This window comes from Neovison vison, chromosome 4, assembly GCF_020171115.1.
Source record: "Neovison vison isolate M4711 chromosome 4, ASM_NN_V1, whole genome shotgun sequence".
Lineage (NCBI taxonomy): Eukaryota > Metazoa > Chordata > Mammalia > Carnivora > Mustelidae > Neogale > Neogale vison.
The window spans coordinates 224,155,253-224,173,781 of NC_058094.1; the positions used below are offsets into that span (position 1 = coordinate 224,155,253).

The 18,529-nt window shown below is 45.2% G+C and overlaps 1 protein-coding gene across 1 annotated transcript in view; it reads left to right on the forward strand.

Annotated features, from left to right (window-relative positions):
• The window catches only part of CNTNAP2 (contactin associated protein 2), a 1,943,304-nt gene that overhangs the window by 1,824,474 nt on the left and 100,301 nt on the right, over positions 1-18,529 (forward strand). The window contains exon 21 of the mRNA XM_044246794.1: positions 2,176-2,269. Within this exon, the coding sequence (XP_044102729.1) occupies positions 2,176-2,269 (94 nt within the window). The remainder of the gene's footprint in view (positions 1-2,175; positions 2,270-18,529) is intronic.

An 18,529-nucleotide genomic window follows, 5' to 3' on the forward strand; every position in this document is an offset into this window, starting at 1 on the left:
TCATTCATGACAAATGATGTAGTTGTTTATCGAATCACAGAATTTCACAGTACGTCTTTAAGTAGGGAAAAGTAAGTGCAAAACAATGTATGTAGTTGGGTTCTGTCCAGTTGCTGTAAAAAAAAAAATCAAAAGAATATACATTAAAAAAATTGACTTGATAAAAAAATTAATTATTGGGGCCCCTGGGTGGCTCAGTCGGTTAAGTGTTGACCTTCATCTCTGGTCGGGATTTCTGGGTCCTGGGATTGAGCCCAGCACCGGGCTCTCTGCTCAGCAGGGAGTCTGTTTCTCCCTCTCCCTCTATGCTCTCGCTCTCGCTCTCTCTCAGATAAATAAAACCTTAAAAAAGAAAAAGCTAATAATTATCACAAGTTGTGGGTTATTTTCAGCAAATCTATACTATAATTTTCTCCATAATGAAAATACATTGTTTGTATCCATTTTTAAGTTCTTTAGAAAGACAGATGAAAAGATAAAAAGTATTTAGGGGGAAATCATCGCTGTGAAGCATTCAGGGTAACCTATTATGTTGGCATTCTATGGTTATCTTTTTTGACCACAAAACTTTCTGGCCACAGAAGTGGAGCGACAGCGGCAGTTGCCCATATATACCACCAGATGGCGCCAAAGTAGCTAGCTAATATTTAGCGCCCAGAGTAGCAACTATATGAGATTTAAAATATCTAAGCTTCTCTGGCCAGAATAAGGGTTTTGTTAATGATGCACTTAAAATTATAGAAAACTTCTCAGAATTATACTTGAGCATGCCAGTGTTTGCTTTACAGTGTTTTTTGAACCTGTTACAATGCTATACCATAACTTAACGGTACTGGCTCTCCTGGTCAGATCTCCCCGAATTCCTGAGATGGGATGGGTCTTTGACTCTGAACCTCGGCTTTCAATAACCTCTCGGGTTCTCGCTTCAGGAGTCAGGTGGAGTTAGGCAGTCCCGATGAAGGAGCCTTCCTCCAGGAGGCCCGTTCTCCACGTTCTCCATGAGCTCACTTCCCAGCACTGTTTCCCGCAGCCCAGCTTCCCGCAGCTTTGCCCATCTCGAGGGCTACTAGCAAGGACCCAGGAGTGGGCCCAGCTTCTGGGGTGCTGCTGCTGCCTTCAGCAGGCCACTGCTCGCCTGCCTGTGCTGGGAAGGAACACAGTGCTTCCGCTCACCCGCACGGCCCCTGACGCTTACCTGAGCAGGTAGGAAACTCACCTCAGAAAAGCGAGAAGCTACAAAAGTGATTCTCCACAGGTGGATGCAAAGAGGCACAGAAAACTCTAGGCGCTCCCAGTGGGGGAAACACCACTAGACTGTATGAGTTGTAGAAAGACAGCTAAGGCAGGAAAAGCTGTGTCAGGGCTCAGAGGCCAGGACAGACTCTGATTCTGGGACACCAGAATTTGTACTTTGTCCTCGAGAAATGGAATCAGAAATGTGCATTGCTCCGGCAGTCAGTATCTGTAAGCTCTTTGCACTTGCTTCATTTTTCCCTCCTTTCCCTCGAACTTACTTCCATGCAGAAGGAACCAGCCCAGCGAGAGCAGATGTGCCTTTGTCCCCCTCCAGGCTCAAATGTCCCTGCCCTATGGGGGCATCCTCTTGATAAGCAAAATAAAGAAAAACAACAAAACCCACCATGTATATTTACCCAATTTGAATTTCAGCATTTGACTATATATTTATGTATATATTCATATTCTTCTTTGAATATACATACTGAAGGTCAGTATTGGTCTGAAAGCTGATGGTATGGAAAGGCGAATGCAACAGGACAGTAAGTGGATCTTAAAGAAAGTTCATTGTTATAGATGCATTTTCTATCTTAGGGGTTAATGCTGGAGATCGGATCAAGCAGATTTTACTCTACTAAAATGAGCAAGGATCTTAATCCTGCAGAAAATGTGCACAGATTATCCACAGAAAATGTGCACAAGCTGAAGAACAATTTATAAAGAGGCTTCACTTACCAAGCTCAGAATGTTGTCTAATAACGCCAGAGCAGGAACAGATGGGCTTCGTGTTTATTGAGGCCAGTATTTCAGAGTCCGCACGGATGAAGGAAGGTATCCGGACCCCAGGGTTCAGAGAGGGACTCATCCCGCGGGGAAGACTGGATTCTAGGGCAACTTAGCAACAGTCTTCTGAAAGTGTCTCTTGTTTTCTTCCCGCAGCTCGATCACTATCCTTCTGTGAGTTACCATCTGCCGAGCTCATCTGATACACTGTTCAATTCTCCGAAGTCGCTCTTTCTAGGAAAAGTTATAGGTAAGAATTCTGTGCTTCATGTATAAACGTCTGATGAGAATATGTTTGGTATAAGAATTCTGTTAGGTGATGTGAATCTGGATTTTTAAGTTACCAGGTCGATTTCTGCCCTTGATTCAATCACCAGCACGGTCTCAGTACAAGAGGGTGTGCTGGTGAGCTCAGTGATGTGGAAGAAAAGAAGGGTGTCATCGGATCATCTTTGGGTTGTTTTGCCTTTGAAACATGTTGTGATCGGTGGTTGGGGCTTCTGTGTCGGTGAAGGCCATGGGACCAGCATCATTGGGTGTGCGACAGATGCTAAAACAGAGGTAAAGCCAAGTGTCTGCTCCCTGCTGCTTTATGTGAAATTTACACATTCATTTATTTGAGACCCCCTCCTTCCCGCAGTATTTAACTTTGTCTAAGCACATCAACAGGGTTCTGTCTCCCTCTCACTCTGAGAAAGCTGGCTGGTATCATTTTCAAGTTAGAAGGCCAAGGAGGATTGGAAGATGATGGCAGAACCCCCACCCCTAGTGGGATTGTCACTCTGAGAGTCACTCTTGCCCCTTTCTTACCACAGACTGGCACCGTCCGAATTAAAACACCAATGTGATTGGTCACATATTTTTAAGTGATTGATGTAGAGTCAATGAAAGGATTTTTTTTTCTTTACTATGAGAGCTTATATTGTGAGTCAAGAATGGAAACAGTAAGATGGTGGGTAGTGGGTGGGCCAAGGCGGAGGGGAGTCTGTGTCCAGCAGGTATTCGTGGTCAGAATGTCATTAATTGTAAAAAGTGCTCATTTTAAAAGATAGGGGCAGGAGGAATAGATAATTAAGAGAATAGGAGACCCAACTGGTAAGTTCCTGGACTTAGAACCAGGAACACGCAGGTCAGGGCTACAGATGAGCAGAGCCGCACACGAGGCCCCAAAGGAAAAGGCCACATCCTGGGGAAAAAAGATGAGAGGGACCCTTAGCTCAGTCGACAGGTGGGAAAGGAAGGAGGGCTGAACATTCACGCCCCCCTCCTACATTGTAGGCATGGTGCTAGGCATTTTCCTTGTGTAAATGTGACAACTAAATGTCACAACCGTTCCAAGGAAGCAAGACCTGTGATGATCAGCCCCATCTATAGGATGAGGAAACAACCCGAGAGAACCAGTCCCCAGAGTTACCGAACTAGGATGTGGTACAGTGGAGTTTTGAAGGTGGGTCTCTCTTGAGGACAGTCCACGGCCTCAAGCAGAACAAAAGAACTTGTCCAGAAGGGAGGCAGCTGGAGGTCAGGGGATGCCATTCATCAACAAGAGACGGCCGTTTAGTGGAGGAGAGCCTTGGCGTTCGGGAGACATCGTATGTCCTAAGACTCTGGTGAGTGCCCGCATCTCCCACAGGCTTTCCTCCAATTCAGTCAGGAGCCATTGAAAACGTTACTTGATCCTTTCAGGGCCGTAATCATTCCATCGGAACAAACTCCACACTTTGACAGTCTGATACGCCCGAAGACACTGGGCTGTGATGTTCCTAGAGTAACATCTGCCACGCACACACCTGAAACAGTGGACTCCTTGCTTCATGAGAGTCACAACGTCACGTTTTGACAGAAATGTTGAGGGACTGCTAAGTCCCCTCACTAGAAGTAATACTGACTCATCAGTATTTCGGGCCGTGTGATTCAAGTCACACACGAGCAAAATTACAATATACATTGTAGCGTGGACCATCAAGGTCATGAACAAATAACATCATAAAGGCAGCATCCTCTGTAATTGAGAATTTACTGGGCTATAAATCTGTGCCAAGTGAAATGCATAACTTGAGCCTCAGGCATAGGAGGGTCCACCCAGAGTTTTCTGTACCCCAGAGGACGATTTTGCTGTGCACGTAAACTAACCAAGCACGTGGCAACGAGTTAAGTCAAGAACATGGGAACACCTGTAAGGAAGTGGCTGATCCCAAGGTCAGATGGCACCTTGGCATCATGCACACGAGAGGAAGTTAGGAGCTGCCCCTGGTCCCCAGGGCACTGATGTCCCCTAGATACTGACTCTTGTCTATACCAACCCGGGAGCTCTACGTGGACCAAGGCAGTGACTTGTCATTCCACTGTCTCCTAACAGGGAGCAAGCGCTCAAGAACCATTTGTTGAATTCCTACAGAGTAAAGGGGGAAAGAAAGAAGGCTTGCCATTGAAAGGGGGCGCCTGGGTGGCTCAGTGGGTTAAGCCACTGCCTTCGGCTCAGGTCATGATCTTGGGGTCCTGGGATCGGGTCCCGCGTCGGGCTCTCTGCTCTGCGGGGAGCCTGCTTCCTCCTCTCCCTCTCTCTGCCTGCCTGTCTGCCTGCTTGTGATCTCTGTCTGTCAAATAAATAAATAAAATCTTAAAAAAAAAAAAAGAAAAGAAAAAAGAAAAGGGGAGACAGTAGGATGACAATGCTACTGTGGTCAAAGAAAATCAGCACGGTGGCGAGATCTGCAGTTCTCCTATACCTGGCAGTCTGGTGTTTCTGAAAGCAGGTGTCCAATAATAATAGAGCACAGAGAATGTAGGCTTTGGAAACAGGCAGAGCTGATGTCTTAGTTCCAGAATATCACAGACCGGGAGGCGTAGGCCACAGACATTTCTTGTGGTTCTGAAGGCTGGGAATTCCGGGGAGCCAGCAGATCAGGTGTCTGGCCGAGCCCCTCTCCGTGGCTGGTAGGTGGCTGTCTGCTCCGGGTGTCCACATGCAGTGGAGGGAAAGGAAGCAAGCTCCCTCCTGTCCCTCCTTACAAGGGCGCTAATGTCATTCATGACGGCTCGCTGACCATGACCTAATCACCGCCCGAAGTCCCCACCTCCTAATGTCATCACATCGGGGGTTAGGATTTCAACCCAGGATTTGGGGGGGACACAGCATTGGTCCACAGTCACTGGTTTTATTTGCATCCAGGCCTTGCCTCTCATTAGCTTTGAACCCTTAGGCACGTTTCTTGAACCTCCGAGGGCTGGATTCTCGCAGACTGTTTTTGTTGGTTTGTTTGTTTTTAACTAATCAATCTGTAGCAGCCAGATCAGTGCCTAGCGTATAGAAAGTCCTCAGAAAATTATTCACAGAGTAAATGAACTACTCGTTTAGTGTTAAGCTAATAACATCTTAGGAAGTACCCAACAAATGCCTGGTACATAAAGAAAGAAAAAAATTGCCTTTTGTTGATGCCATCTGTGCAGTCATTATGGTCTGTGTTGTAAGCAGAATCCTCTCTGTAATTGCCCCAGTGTCACCCAGACCTCTGTTACCCTCATCGTTCGGAAGAAGGGACCGCGGTTGAGAAAGGTTACATTATTTCCTTGAAGCAGAATTTCCCAGCACCGCACTGTTGCCATTGTGGGTCAGACAGTTCCTTGCGGGGGGGGGGGGGAGGCGGGGGGGGGCTGTCCCATGCATCATGGGACAGTTACAGCATCCCCGGCCTCTACCAACTTATGCAAGGAGCATCCCCCAGCTGTGACAGCCAAAAATGTCTCCAGACCCTGCCACAAGTCCCCAGCAAGGCCAAGTCAACACCAGCTGAGAACCACTGGCTTCCAGTCCGCCAGCCGGTCTTTGGTGGAGGTGGGATCTGAACCGAGAGGAGTGTGCCACCAAGAGTTGTGCGTGGCTTCCGGAGATCACCTGCGTCTTTCGGAAGGTTGAAGAAGCAGGGAGGGGAGCTGATACCCTGAAGACAAATTCTGTTAATACAGTCAAAGGAATCCTAGTGAGGGCAATGAAGACTTGTAGGCACCTGGGGAGGCTAACCACTGGCCACTTCCTGAGGCGAATATTCCTTAAATATTTGGCCATTTAGTAGAAGCCGGATTGGTGAAAAACATTTTTTAAGTTCCCCTTTGAAAGCGACATACACTTCAGTGAGAACCGGCCAATATGCACTCACCAGCTCTGTAAATATTCACCTGTAATGACAGACTAAACTTCAGCCGGTTCCCCTCATGCACTCTAGTGAGATTCGACACCCCCTAGAGATGGATGCCCCCAAGTTATCGCTTTGTTGGGTGAGCTGCTGATCAGAAACCGATCCTATCAGAGAAGGGGAAGGAGATGGAGCTAAATAAACAATAGGACTTCACATGGGCTCTTTGATGAGCAATGCTTGAAAAAGGATGGAAGGAAGACTACCTCGTCGAGGACAAGTGCGATCTTTCTAAAGGGAATGGAAGAAATACGTTTATTTAGAAATAAAAATGTGATCACTGTCAGCCAACATCAAAATTTTAGAGTGGAGTGCTCCCTATCTGAGTCCTTCTAGAAGGAAGTCAGAATCACAAGCAACAAAGTTTCACAAAGAAGAAATTCCACCAGCTGTCATTATGTCCATTCTGTATCATTTACTAGCTGAGTGATGTCACAGACTTTGTGTATCTGATTTTCAGCCACAGATTTAATAGTATCTCAAAAACTCTTCAAGTCAAGGGAGAGAAAGATAAGCGGAAACCTAAAGCAGGATCCCTGTTTACTTCTTTTTTAACATTTCATTTATTTATTTGACACGGCACCTGGGGGAAGTGTGGGGGGAGTACACAAGCAAGGGGGAGTGGCAGGCAAAGAGAGAGGAGAAGCAGGGTCCCCACTGAGCAAGGAGCCCAGGTGGGACTCCATCCCCAGACCTTGGGATCATGACCTGAGCCAAAGGCAGATGCTTAACCAACTGAGCCACCCAGGTGCCCCTTTCTTAACATTTCTATCAATGGAAAAAGATATAAATAGAATGGTCATTAAATTTGCAAATGACACATAGCTAATGAAAGGAATATTTAACAAGCTAGGTAAAAAAAAAAAAAAAAGTCAAAAGCCTCTTGATGGCCTAGAAAGATAGGATAAAATAATGGCATGAAACATAACGAAGATAAACTTAAAAACTCCTGCATTCAACCAAAGAAGAAGAAGAAGAAGAAGAAAAGACAGACATAAATGGAAGACAGAAGACCCTTGGTATCATGAAAGACTTGGGTTGGTTTTCTGGCAAGTTTGGTGTGAGCCAGTATTCTGTGGTGACTGATATTTAAATAAGTACTATCCTGTGCTACATTAATAAGAGAATCATGTCCAGAGCAGAGTACAGTCAGACCCCAGCAGGATGTCATGGCCTATTCCTAGGCACCTCATTTTCAGATAGATATTAATCTTCTGAGGAAAAGCTCAGATGAACCAAAGGCCCCCCCACAAAGAAAAATGAGAAAGCCTGGGGATATTAAGATATGATTAAAAGGCAAGAGAGAATCCATTTCCAGTCTTTGACAGCTGTTACCTGGACAGGTGAGACCCTGCAGAGGCTGACTCACCAGGACCAGAGAAGACTAGTGAGAGCAAGACTTGGGTCCCTGCAAGAACTTCCCGATAATTACCACTGTTGAAGAATGAGAGGCCGCCATTTTGAGTGGACTCCCTGCTATGGAGAGAGTCCTCAACAAAGGCTCACTGGAAATTCCTCTGTACTTTGAGTTTTCTGGATGGAGTGAGGCCAGATTAGGAAAGCCTAAAAACCCTTGAAACAGTATAATTTGTGATGGGAGTAACTTTTTATTTCAAGAAGGTGAGAAATACAGTATAACAGGGGAGAAGTTCCTCCTGTTCCGTGTGAAAACTGACAGGATAATTCGATCCAGGGCTCCTTGACATACATCCCTCCGTGCTCTGGATGCAGTAGAGATGTGGATGAGAAGAATGTTGCTGTATGTTAGTATAATAGGCAGCCTTTGCTTTTAGGATAGCAAATTCGTTGTAATTTTAATTTTAGAAAGGTATGTCTGAGCCCTTGTTTATTTTTTCAAATTAACTATTTGTGCCAATGCTATAAATCACTATAATACAAAATCATAATAAGGTGGATCTATATTATAACAAAAAGGCAACAGTTCCTCTGTGTAAGTTTGAGAAGCTATATTTGGAAGAAATTGAATACTGATGCAAGGCAACTCACACTTTACTGAGCATTGTTATTTGTCAGTGGCGGCAAAATTAAAAGTGAACGTATCTGTTCGAATTTAATAGGTTTGTAAGTCTTGTTAGTCCCAGATTGTAATATTTTCCAAACTACCATTATTTAAAATAACTCTGATAGGAGATATACCTATTGGATAGGCACTATATTGCATTACATCCTAAAATGTGAATATTATGATCTTTTGATAAAACATCCTTATTCTAGGGCTTTCCAAAACTTTCTGGAACTTTGGCAAAGCCTTCACACACAGCAGGAAATGACATACTTCTGTCTCCATTCACTGGGTAGGTAGTATACTATGGTAAACATTATGCTGCTCACTGAGTATTTCTGGCCAAAAAGTTATGAGTAGAAAAGACATATTCAATGTCTGGACTAGAACATTTCATTGTTGGTTTGAGAGTCTCTGGAGTCCTTCTGTCCCTTTGTCATGGGGACAGGAAAACCTGAAGACTATGGTGGTTCCGTCACCTGGATCCCTCTGTGACCACTAGGAACAGAGAACAGAGAACCCGTCAACTCGTGACTATCAATAGGAAGGAAGGAAGGAAGGGAAGGAGGAGAAGAGTAAGAGGAAGGGAAGGGAAGGGAAGACAAGACTGACTCTTGCTCTTTTAAGCTACTGAGACTATGGGGCTATTTGTTACTGTGGCATAGCTTGGCCTATCCTGACGAAGCTGAGAGCAGAACTTGGCTATCACACACTTGGGATTTCATTCTTCATTTCTGACTTTCAGACTGTATGACTTCACATCGTCACTTAATGTCTTGCACATTCTGTTTCCCTATGTGTAACCTAGGAATAGGAACGGTCCATAATTCACAGGATTCAGCAGAATAACACGTTTAAGAGATAGCCCAGGGTCTGCCGCATAGTATCTGTGTAGTAAACATTAGTTGTTTTTATTCAGCCACCACTAGGCAAGTATGTAGTGATCCTGTGTCATATACCAGGCATTTCTATGTCATTGATACACCAGGGGTGTTCCAGACAGGCATGATGAGGGTCAAAGCAGCAGCAGTAACTGGACCCAGCCTGAGACAGGCCCTGTGAGTAGGTCCAAATGTTCTCGTCTGCTGGGACAGTCCCAACTTCCTCCTGCCAAGACAAGAATGAATTATTAGCAGTGGTCAGGTTCATGTTGAAAATGTGACCCAGGGGACACCTAAGTGGCTCAGTCAGTTAAGTGTCTGCCTTCAGCTCAGGTCATGATCCCAGGGTCCAGGGATTGAGCCCTGCATCGGGCTCCTTGCTCAGCGGGGACCCTGCTTCTCCCTCCACCTGCTGCTCCCTCTGCTTGTGCGCTCTCTCTGACAAATCAATAAATAAAAATCTTAAAAATAAAAGAAATGAAAATGCAACACAGTGGTGACTGAACGGGGTGATCACCTGTCTTGTTTGGGGATCGTCCGAGAGGAGCACTGGAGAGCAGAGCCCCAGCCTATGGTCCAGGAAAGGAGAAGCCTTTTGGGGGAGTAGTGTGAGTAGGAGGAAGGAATGAAGGTTTGAAAACGAGTTTATTTGGGAGCAGATCCCAGGGCATATTGGTAGAGCAGTGGAGAAATGAAACAGGGCAAGGAATGCAGCGTTATCAAGCTACTCACCATTGTGGGCAGTGGGAGCTCAGGACCAGTGGGACTGTGGGAGGCGGGACACAACCTGCCTCGCTACCTCAGCTGGCCCAGGAGGAAGCCAGGGCATTGCTCCCCCTCCTCCCGGTCCAGCTCAGCCCAGGGCTGCTTCCAGGAGTCTCAACTCCCCAGCAGTTCCTACTCACCCTGTGCTCCTGCCCAACCTGCCCCCAGGCCAGAAGAAAGCACAGGGCATATGGCATCATAGGGCTTGGTGTTTAGAGTCCGGGATGATAGTAGAGGCGTAAGGCAGGACCTGACAGTGTCTGTGATTTACAGGATTTCTCTACGAGCCATGTTAAGGTTTTAGTGTTATCCTGGAAGCAAAAAGATGTCATGGAAGGATTTTTTTTTTTTAATCAGGAGAATAAGCTGACCAGGTTGACACTTTAGAAAGATAACAGCACCTGCGGGGTGAGCAGTGCCACAAGGAGCCGAGTGAGAGGCTGTGGGGACCGCAAGCTGAAGGCCAGTGTGGCTGTAACAGACTCGCACGTCGTAATGCACCAGACATCTTGGGCAGGCACAGGAAATGCAGCATCTTTGTTTGCCTACGACAATCTGATGTCCCTTCTGGATAACAAGGGCACATGAACGAAAGCCCAGTCTAGCTTATAGTTGAATCTGGCTTGATTACTTCAGCCGTCCTTTCTGGCTGTGCTCTGTCCCACTGCGATGAAAATGTTCAGTCTCTCCAGTGGCTCACCCGTCCCCTGCTTTCTAGAAGACGGTGACCAAGTGCATAGAATACAGACGGGGATGGGCAGTGGGATGTGGCAGCTTACGTGTGTGTCTGACATCCTCACAGGAGGACCCAGGGTCGGGCTGTCCTTCCTCAGGTTTGTGTCGCCTGCCATGGGCTGGCCTTGAGCCCAGCATCCTGATGGTAAAACCTGTGGTTGGTGAACTCAGAGCCCCCTTCTGACTCAAGCCGTGCCCGGGGAGCACCGGCCATTGCTCTCTCTGCTTCCTTCGGTCCCTCAGCTCTCACTTGAGACAGACCTCTAGTCTCTGTCATGACCTTCATCCTCCCGGTGGCAGATGTCAGCACCCAAGGCAGCCTCGATGGTGAACCATGGTTGGCTTTGTCTCAGAGTCCCCTCCTCACAAAACTGAGGGGCTGCCCGCTCACTCTTCTTCCCTCTCCTAATGAGGCCGGGTTGCCCCATATCGTTGCAAGACCCCCTACATGACCGTCTCCTCCCAGGGCCCCAAATTGGGAAGCAGGATACGAGCCCCACCCCCACCCTCAGTCCCCCTCCTCTCCTGCTCTCGGGGCAAAGCTTAGCTCCTCTGTTTCCCTCTGGGTTTCCTCTTTCTCTCATAGTCTTTTCAGGCTTTAAACAACAACAAACGCCTTGCTTTTACTTCCTGATTCATGTAGCTATTGACCAAAAAAAAAAAAAAAGTGTCATGTAACAAACAATACCAAAACTGAGTGGCTTAAAACATCAGTCATTTTTCCTCACTAATCTGTGGGTCAGCGAAGGGCTGAATGTCTCTGTGGTATGACGGTCACCTTTCTCCTGGGATCATGTGGTTAACACGGGCATCCTCACCACAAGCCAACGGCAGAGGCACAAGAGCGCCAGCCCGCTGGGGGGAGAGCGTTTCAAGCCTTCGGTGTTTCCACACCCACTAATGTGCTGTTGGCCAAAGGAAGTCATAGTCAGTCCAGAGTTGAAGCTCAGGGACAGACTCTGCTTCTTCAGTAGGAGGAAAAGCAAAGTGACTTGGCAGAGGCATAGACCCAGTGTGGGAAGAACTAAGGACTTTAACACAATCCACTGTGTCCCCTTTCACCACATTATCTACAACCAAGAAATAACCTCTTGACTTCCCCGTGTCAGCTACATGGGTGGGTACTGTCTCTATCCCAGGAAAACTCTATGACCCGCTTTGTCCTCGATGGGTTAAAAGGTATGAGTAAAGGAATTGGAGGAAATCATTTATTCACCCAAAAGTATGTTGTTTATATATACCAGGTGATTGGGATAGAAAATGAATAAAACAGCAAAGTCCTTGCCTTTATTTAGCATATATTCTAATGGGCATGGACAAAGAATCAGAAGATAATTAGTTGTCTGATGTATATTAGCTAGTGATCAATGCTATCAAGAAGAATTAAAGGGGGCTTAGCAGTAAAGAGTTTTAGACTGGCTGGGAAGTCCTGTCAGAGGAGATTGCATTTAAGCAGAGGTCTGGGGAGGCTGGTGAGGACGATGTGTTGACCCCTGGAGGGAAAGAATCCCAGGAAGCACGAGGGACAGTGCAGCGGCTGGGAGGTTAGGTAGAGACATGCTGGACTTGTTCAAGGAACAGCAAGCAGGGCGGTGCAGCTGGACCACAGTGAGGACAGGACAGAATGGTAGGGGATTCCTGAAGCCAGAGGGCTAGCCAGCAGCTAGATAGTCCAGATTGTGGAGTCTGCCTTTTATTGTAAGTGAGATAGGAAGCAGAAGACTTAGATCTGATTTGTGTTTTAGAAGCTACCATAGTAACTGCACTGGTTTGGTGGCAGAAGAAGAGACAGGCAAGAGGGACAGAGGAGACCAGTCAGGTTCTAGCTGTAGAATCTAGGTGAGAGATTCACCAGAGCCACAGTGGTGCTAGCAATGGAGAAATACTTGAAATAAGAACATATTAAAGGTAGAGCCAATAGGATTTGGTGATGGATCAGATGCGGTAAGTGAAGGAAAGAGATATCAAAGAAGATTCCTTGAGTTTGGGGCCAGAATAGATGGGTAAATGGTGGTGCCATTTACTGAGGGCAACACTGGGAGAAGTTTGGGGACTGGGGGATAGAATTAAGACTTCTGTGTTGGACACATTCAGGACCATTCCATTGAGTTGTGGTCATCTGCTACAGAAACTGAGTACTTCCTGGAGCAAATCCCACCTTCTCCCATTTCTACCCCCTATTCCTCTGCAGGCAGAGGGGTGTAGACGGGGTCATGGATCATTACTCAGGCAAAAGAGAAAAGTAGATAGCTCCACTGAAAAACAACACAAGTGTTATCCCCATGCCATGAAAGGGAGCATAATATTGATACACAAAACAACTTGGATGAATCTCTAGGAAATAATGCTGAGGGAAAAAAACCAATCCCAGAAGGTTCACACCTAGTGATTCCATTTACATGATGTTTTTGAAATGATAATACTTCAGAAATGGAGGGCAGATTAGGGGTTGCTGGTGGTTAGTGACAGGGGCAAGAGGGGAGAGGGTCTGAGGTGGTATAAAAGGGCAACTCAAGGAATTCTTAGGAATCGTTGGGATTATTATCTTGACTGTGGTGGTGAATACACAAACTTACACAGTTATAAAATTGAATAGAATTTTACAATTTCAGGGCACCTAGGTGGCTCATTCGGTTAAGAGTCTGACTCTTGATTTTGGCTCAGGTTATGATCTCAGCGTCCTAGAATCAAGCTCGGTATCAGGCTCCCTACTCAGTGGGGGGTCTGCTTGTCTTCCTCTGCCCCTCCCCCCTGCTCATGCATTTTCTCTGTCTCTCTCACAATAAACCTTTTTTAAAAAGAATTTTACAATTTCTACACACACACAAATGATACACCTACAACCAGTGAATTGTATCCATCTCAACATCCTGATCATGGTATTCTCTTATTGTTTTGTAAAGTGTTTCCTTGGGAAAAACTGGGCAAAATATACCAGGGAACTCTCTGTATCACTTCTTATGACAGCATGTGTTTTTGCAACTACCTCAACACAGATTTCAATGTTTGAGAAGCAACAGAAGTAAAGCAAGACCTACTCATGCTAGTCTCTGGAGTCATATATTCCTGGGATGTTCCACCAGGGGCTAGCGTCCTAGATGCTACAGGAAGGTGCCACACAAGGAGGACACGAGGTGACGGCACCAGCATCTCTCCTGTTCATTCTGGACTTTCCTGCCTTTGCCACTAGAGGTTAGGAAATGTACGAGAGTGAAATACTTACTTCCCGCTTAGGAGTTCTGTCATTCCACTAGAGTGGTTATTGAAGGGGATGAGTAATAGAATGCATTTCTAGAAATGGAGGCAGAGGAAAATGTGGTGGATTGACCTCCCGGCTACTGCTTTTAGAGAGAGGCCCTGAGAGCAGCTTATCCCCCTGTGATTTATCTCCACGTCCGAAGAGTGGAATGCAGCAGAATTGATAGATGAACAAATGGCAAGTAGTTAATTGAAATGTCTGCTTAGTTGCCTTTGGCCTTTATTATAATGATTAAAGAAGAAGTAAAACACTGATGAGAGACCATGTTAAATGATAGGCAAGAAGTAATATTAAAATTGAAGAGAAGCAATTATATCTAATTTTTCACATCCGAAAGAGAATTTAGCATTGTCTTAATGTCCAAGATCTCCTCCAGGCTGAAGGAAATCTACATGGAAGGAATCTGCCCAGTGACTTATAGTTTAAGGTTAGCTTCTCATTCTTTTATAATTGCCTTCAACTGTCATTCTTAGAAATGTATTGGGATTTTTTTCATTATTACTATTACCTTTGTAGAATCATAGGGGGCCCTACAGAATAACTTATTTAAACTATATCATATCACAGCTGAGGAAAGCAATGCCCACGAAGGTGAAGTGATTGGGCCAAAGTCACATAACAGGCTAATTCAATACCTTTTCTGAAATAATACCATCACCATCATAATCACCTTTGCTTGTCACTCAAATGTGGCTTAAACAAGTACGATTAATAATTACATCGTTATGACCCAAAGACACACTCTGGACATCAAGATAAAATGGCTACAAAAGCAAATCTTTTTTTTTTTTTTTTTTTTAGTTTTATCTATTTATTTAGTTTTAGTTTTAGATTTTATTTATTTATTTGACAGAGAGAGATCACAGTAGACAGAGAGGCAGGCAGAGAGAGAGAGAGAGGGAAGCAGCTTCCCTGCTGAGCAGAGAGCCCGATGCGGGACTCAATCCCAGGACCCTGAGATCATGACCTGAGCCGAAGGCAGCGGCTTAACCCACTGAGCCACCCAGGCGCCCCCAAAAGCAAATCTTTTAATAAAGTATAGACTGGAAGAGGAGATGACACAGAGTGACAGTTAAGAGCACAGGCCCTGCAGACACCTGGGACTCCAGCTGTCCCACCGCCTAAAGGAGCCTCAGCAGGTCTTCTGCAGATCTAGGCTTCATTTTCCTAATAATGGTACCCCCACCCCATGGCATACGCTTTGCTGTGAAGATTAGAAATGGTACCAGGAATGCAAAGGGCCTGTCATAGAGCCTGGCACATCCTAAGTGCTCAGTTCATCTTAGAAAGTGTTATTACATCTGATCTTGGATTTTTCAATCTATAAAAATAAAGGAAGGGCTGACCTCAATACCCAGTTATTATTAAAAAGAGAAAAAGAATAAAATAAGCAGTGAAAATTTTGAGAAATTTCAATGGAAAACACATTGGTACTATCATCTCTCCATCTTGTTTTTCCAAAATTAAATTATTTTCCATTAACAAAAACAACCCCAAAAAGGCATTTATCATTAAAATGCAGTGAGAGAACAGAAATTCATGACATGTTTAGTGTTTGCTCAAACCAGACTGTCAAAAACAGGGGACCCATTTCTGTCCCAAATCTTCAGCTCACCTGTCTTTGACACACAGCGTACATGTATATACCCAGTTATTTCTAAATAAACAAACATTGTGAAAGCCAAAATTCCTCTTATTATAATACCTAAAGATTTCATATTTGGGAGTTTACCTACTTGTTAACATTTATCTATAACGCGAAAGGAGTGCTCATGGCACATTTGTATACAAGAAATTAAATTTTCCCTGTCTTCCAGAATACCCTTAACTGTAGTACTGAAATGCCATTGCTCCTAAGAAAGGAGGCCATGATACGCTTTCTAGACAAGATATGCATGTTAGATAGGCTTCACTGATAACCATTAAGTTTTAGCACCGTTGGCTAGGAGTTCAATGTTAATGGATCAACAATATATATTAAATAAGGTGCCTTGACAAACACACATCTAGAACAAGGTCCTGTATGGACTGGGTGATAAAATGTGAGCAGAGGCTCGCAGGAACCTAACCGTGTATTTCCCCCTAGGAGCAACAGTCCAGAATTCAACAATCCCGCGCTCACATGGACTCTCCAGAAAGTAACTGCTGTGAATAATGAGAACCCCTGTATGATTTTGAACTCCCTATCATGTGAATAGGATAATACAGGATATAGGATATCCTGTAATACAGGATAACACAGGATAATGTGGCCCTTGGCAGTTCTAAAGGCGTGTACATAACTGTTATCACACATACCCACAGAGGTTAGAGTGAGAGTTGTTATTGCTCAGTGAGGTAGAGTAACCAGTCCAACTGGTGCTCCCCGGGATGGCTTTGATCTTCCCCTCGGGGTCTGTGACATCTCATGGTGTCTCCTGCAGCACAGAGATTAGCTGCCACTTGGCATGACAGTGTCTTGGGAGCCTGGGAAGGAGCATATGAAGGGTTTGTAGGGGAAAGGAGTCTGGACAACAAAGGTCCTTTGCATAATCTTGCTAAGGACTTACAATTTAAGCCGCAGAGACCTTGAAGGTAAACACACTGAGATGAAATCGGGTCACACTTCATTTAAATACTGTGAGGGACAAAACAGAAAAACGCCAGGAGAAGGGCGGGAGCAGAGTTAGCTAGGAGGTCAGGGCTCTGGCGATGCCTCCCCCAGCCTGATGACCATGTTCTGGAAGGCCGGCCTCCTCGCAGACTTTTCTGGAACTGCTGACAGAGGAACAGAGAAGGCATAGAAAAATGTTTCCTTCGTTTTCTGTTTCAGAAGTTCAGGTGTTTGCTTTGGCTGCCCCCAAAAGAAGCATTAAATGTTTACAACAGATATTTCCTATGACTTTTAACGTTTCCTGGCCGCTAACGTGGCTGGATTTTGCATACGTCACCTCCAGGCTCTGGAAATAAGATAGACTCTGTGGCCTAATGAGGTTTTTTTCTGCTTTTAAATACAGCTGTTAAACCAATGAAGTGTGCTTATTTATCTAAGAGCTGATCTTCTTAAAGAAATTTAGACGATTTTTAATTCATAATTCACACCTCTCTGCCTAGTTAAATTCATTCTCAGACTCTGATCCCGTCTTTATTGTCCATGAGGAATTAGCATTTGAAGTGTGACCTCAGGGCTGAAGCTACCTCGTGGTAAGTCAGAAAGGAACCCTTATTTCATTTTTCTTCGAGTAAAATCAGCTTTAGTCCACGGCCGGCTTCGAGTCTCATCTACAGTAACTAGACAGATAAAACGGGGAGCACTGTCTTCTGGAGAGCTCGGTGAATTCACCTTGTGGGTAAGCGGTAAGCGCCTACTTAAATCTCCACTTGATACCTGAGGGGAGAGCGGAGGAGAATTTCAAGTGACAGGGGCCGAGTCCTATCGCTGGTGGGGGAACCGGGATTTCAGGGCAAGTCTTTCTGTACCTGCCTTGTCTGTGTTTGTTTTACAAAAGACCAAAGGCCCCTCGAGGGAGACCTAGTATTTTTATTTGACAGTTCAAAATGGGGATCCTCTAGGTCTCTGATAACAGTGTGCCCTCCTCTCTCCTTCCCCTCCACAGAAAGATTTAGACTGAGAATCCTTATTCATATGGGAAGTGCGGAAGGACCTGGGGAAGAAAGACAAATCATTCCAATAAACGTAGTTTCAACACAAATCCATGCATAAGTAATTTGGGGGGTCCTAACTCTTCTTTTTTAAGACACTAAGTTTTTAGAGACTTTTCTTACTTTTAGTCATGGGAATCAAACCCTAAAAATATAACATCTTTTCATTTTTTTAATACTAAGTTTATTCAATTAAAATCTATTGATATCAAATTAAGGGCAACATACAGTATACGTGAAGTCCTAAAACTAATTTCAAGCCAAGCGACCCAGGCTTGCAAGTGACCTACTGTCATGCAGCTTGATAGTGCGGCTTGGTTTTATAGGCTTCTTCAATTTTGTAATTAATTGGTTTTATTTTCTAGAGCAGTTTTAGGCTTAAGAAAAACTCAGGGTGGGCGCCTGGGTGACTCAGTCGGTGAAGTGTCTGCCTGCGGCTCAGGTCATGACCTCAGGGTCCTGGGATTGAGCCCCGCATCGGGCTCTCTGCTCAGCGGGGAGCCTGCTTCTCCCTTTCCTTCTGCCTGTGTGCTCTCTCTCTCTCTCTCTCTCAAATGAATAAAATCTTTTTAAAAATCTAAAAAAAGAAAAACTGAGGGAAAGTACAGAAGGTTCCGTATACGTGCCCACCACCCCCACATGCGTACATTGTCTCCTCTTGCCACATCGCACTTATTTTTAGCACCGTACACCTCCCCAACATAGTGCACCTGTTATAAATGAAGAACAATTATTAGTGCAGTATTATTAGCTAAAGCCCATGGTTGACATTAGGGTTCGTTCTTTGTGTCGCACAATCCGTAGAGTCTGACCCGTGGGTAATGACGCGTGTCCACCGTTAGCGTGGCCCTTAGGATGCTTTACTCTAAAAGCCCTCGCGTTCGGAGTGTTTTTTCTCCCCTCCCCACCCCCTAGTGGCCGCTGACTCTTCCACGGTCTCCGTAGGTGTACCTTTTCCAGAATGTCCTATGGGTGGAATCATACAGTATGTCGCCTTTCCAGACGGGCTTCT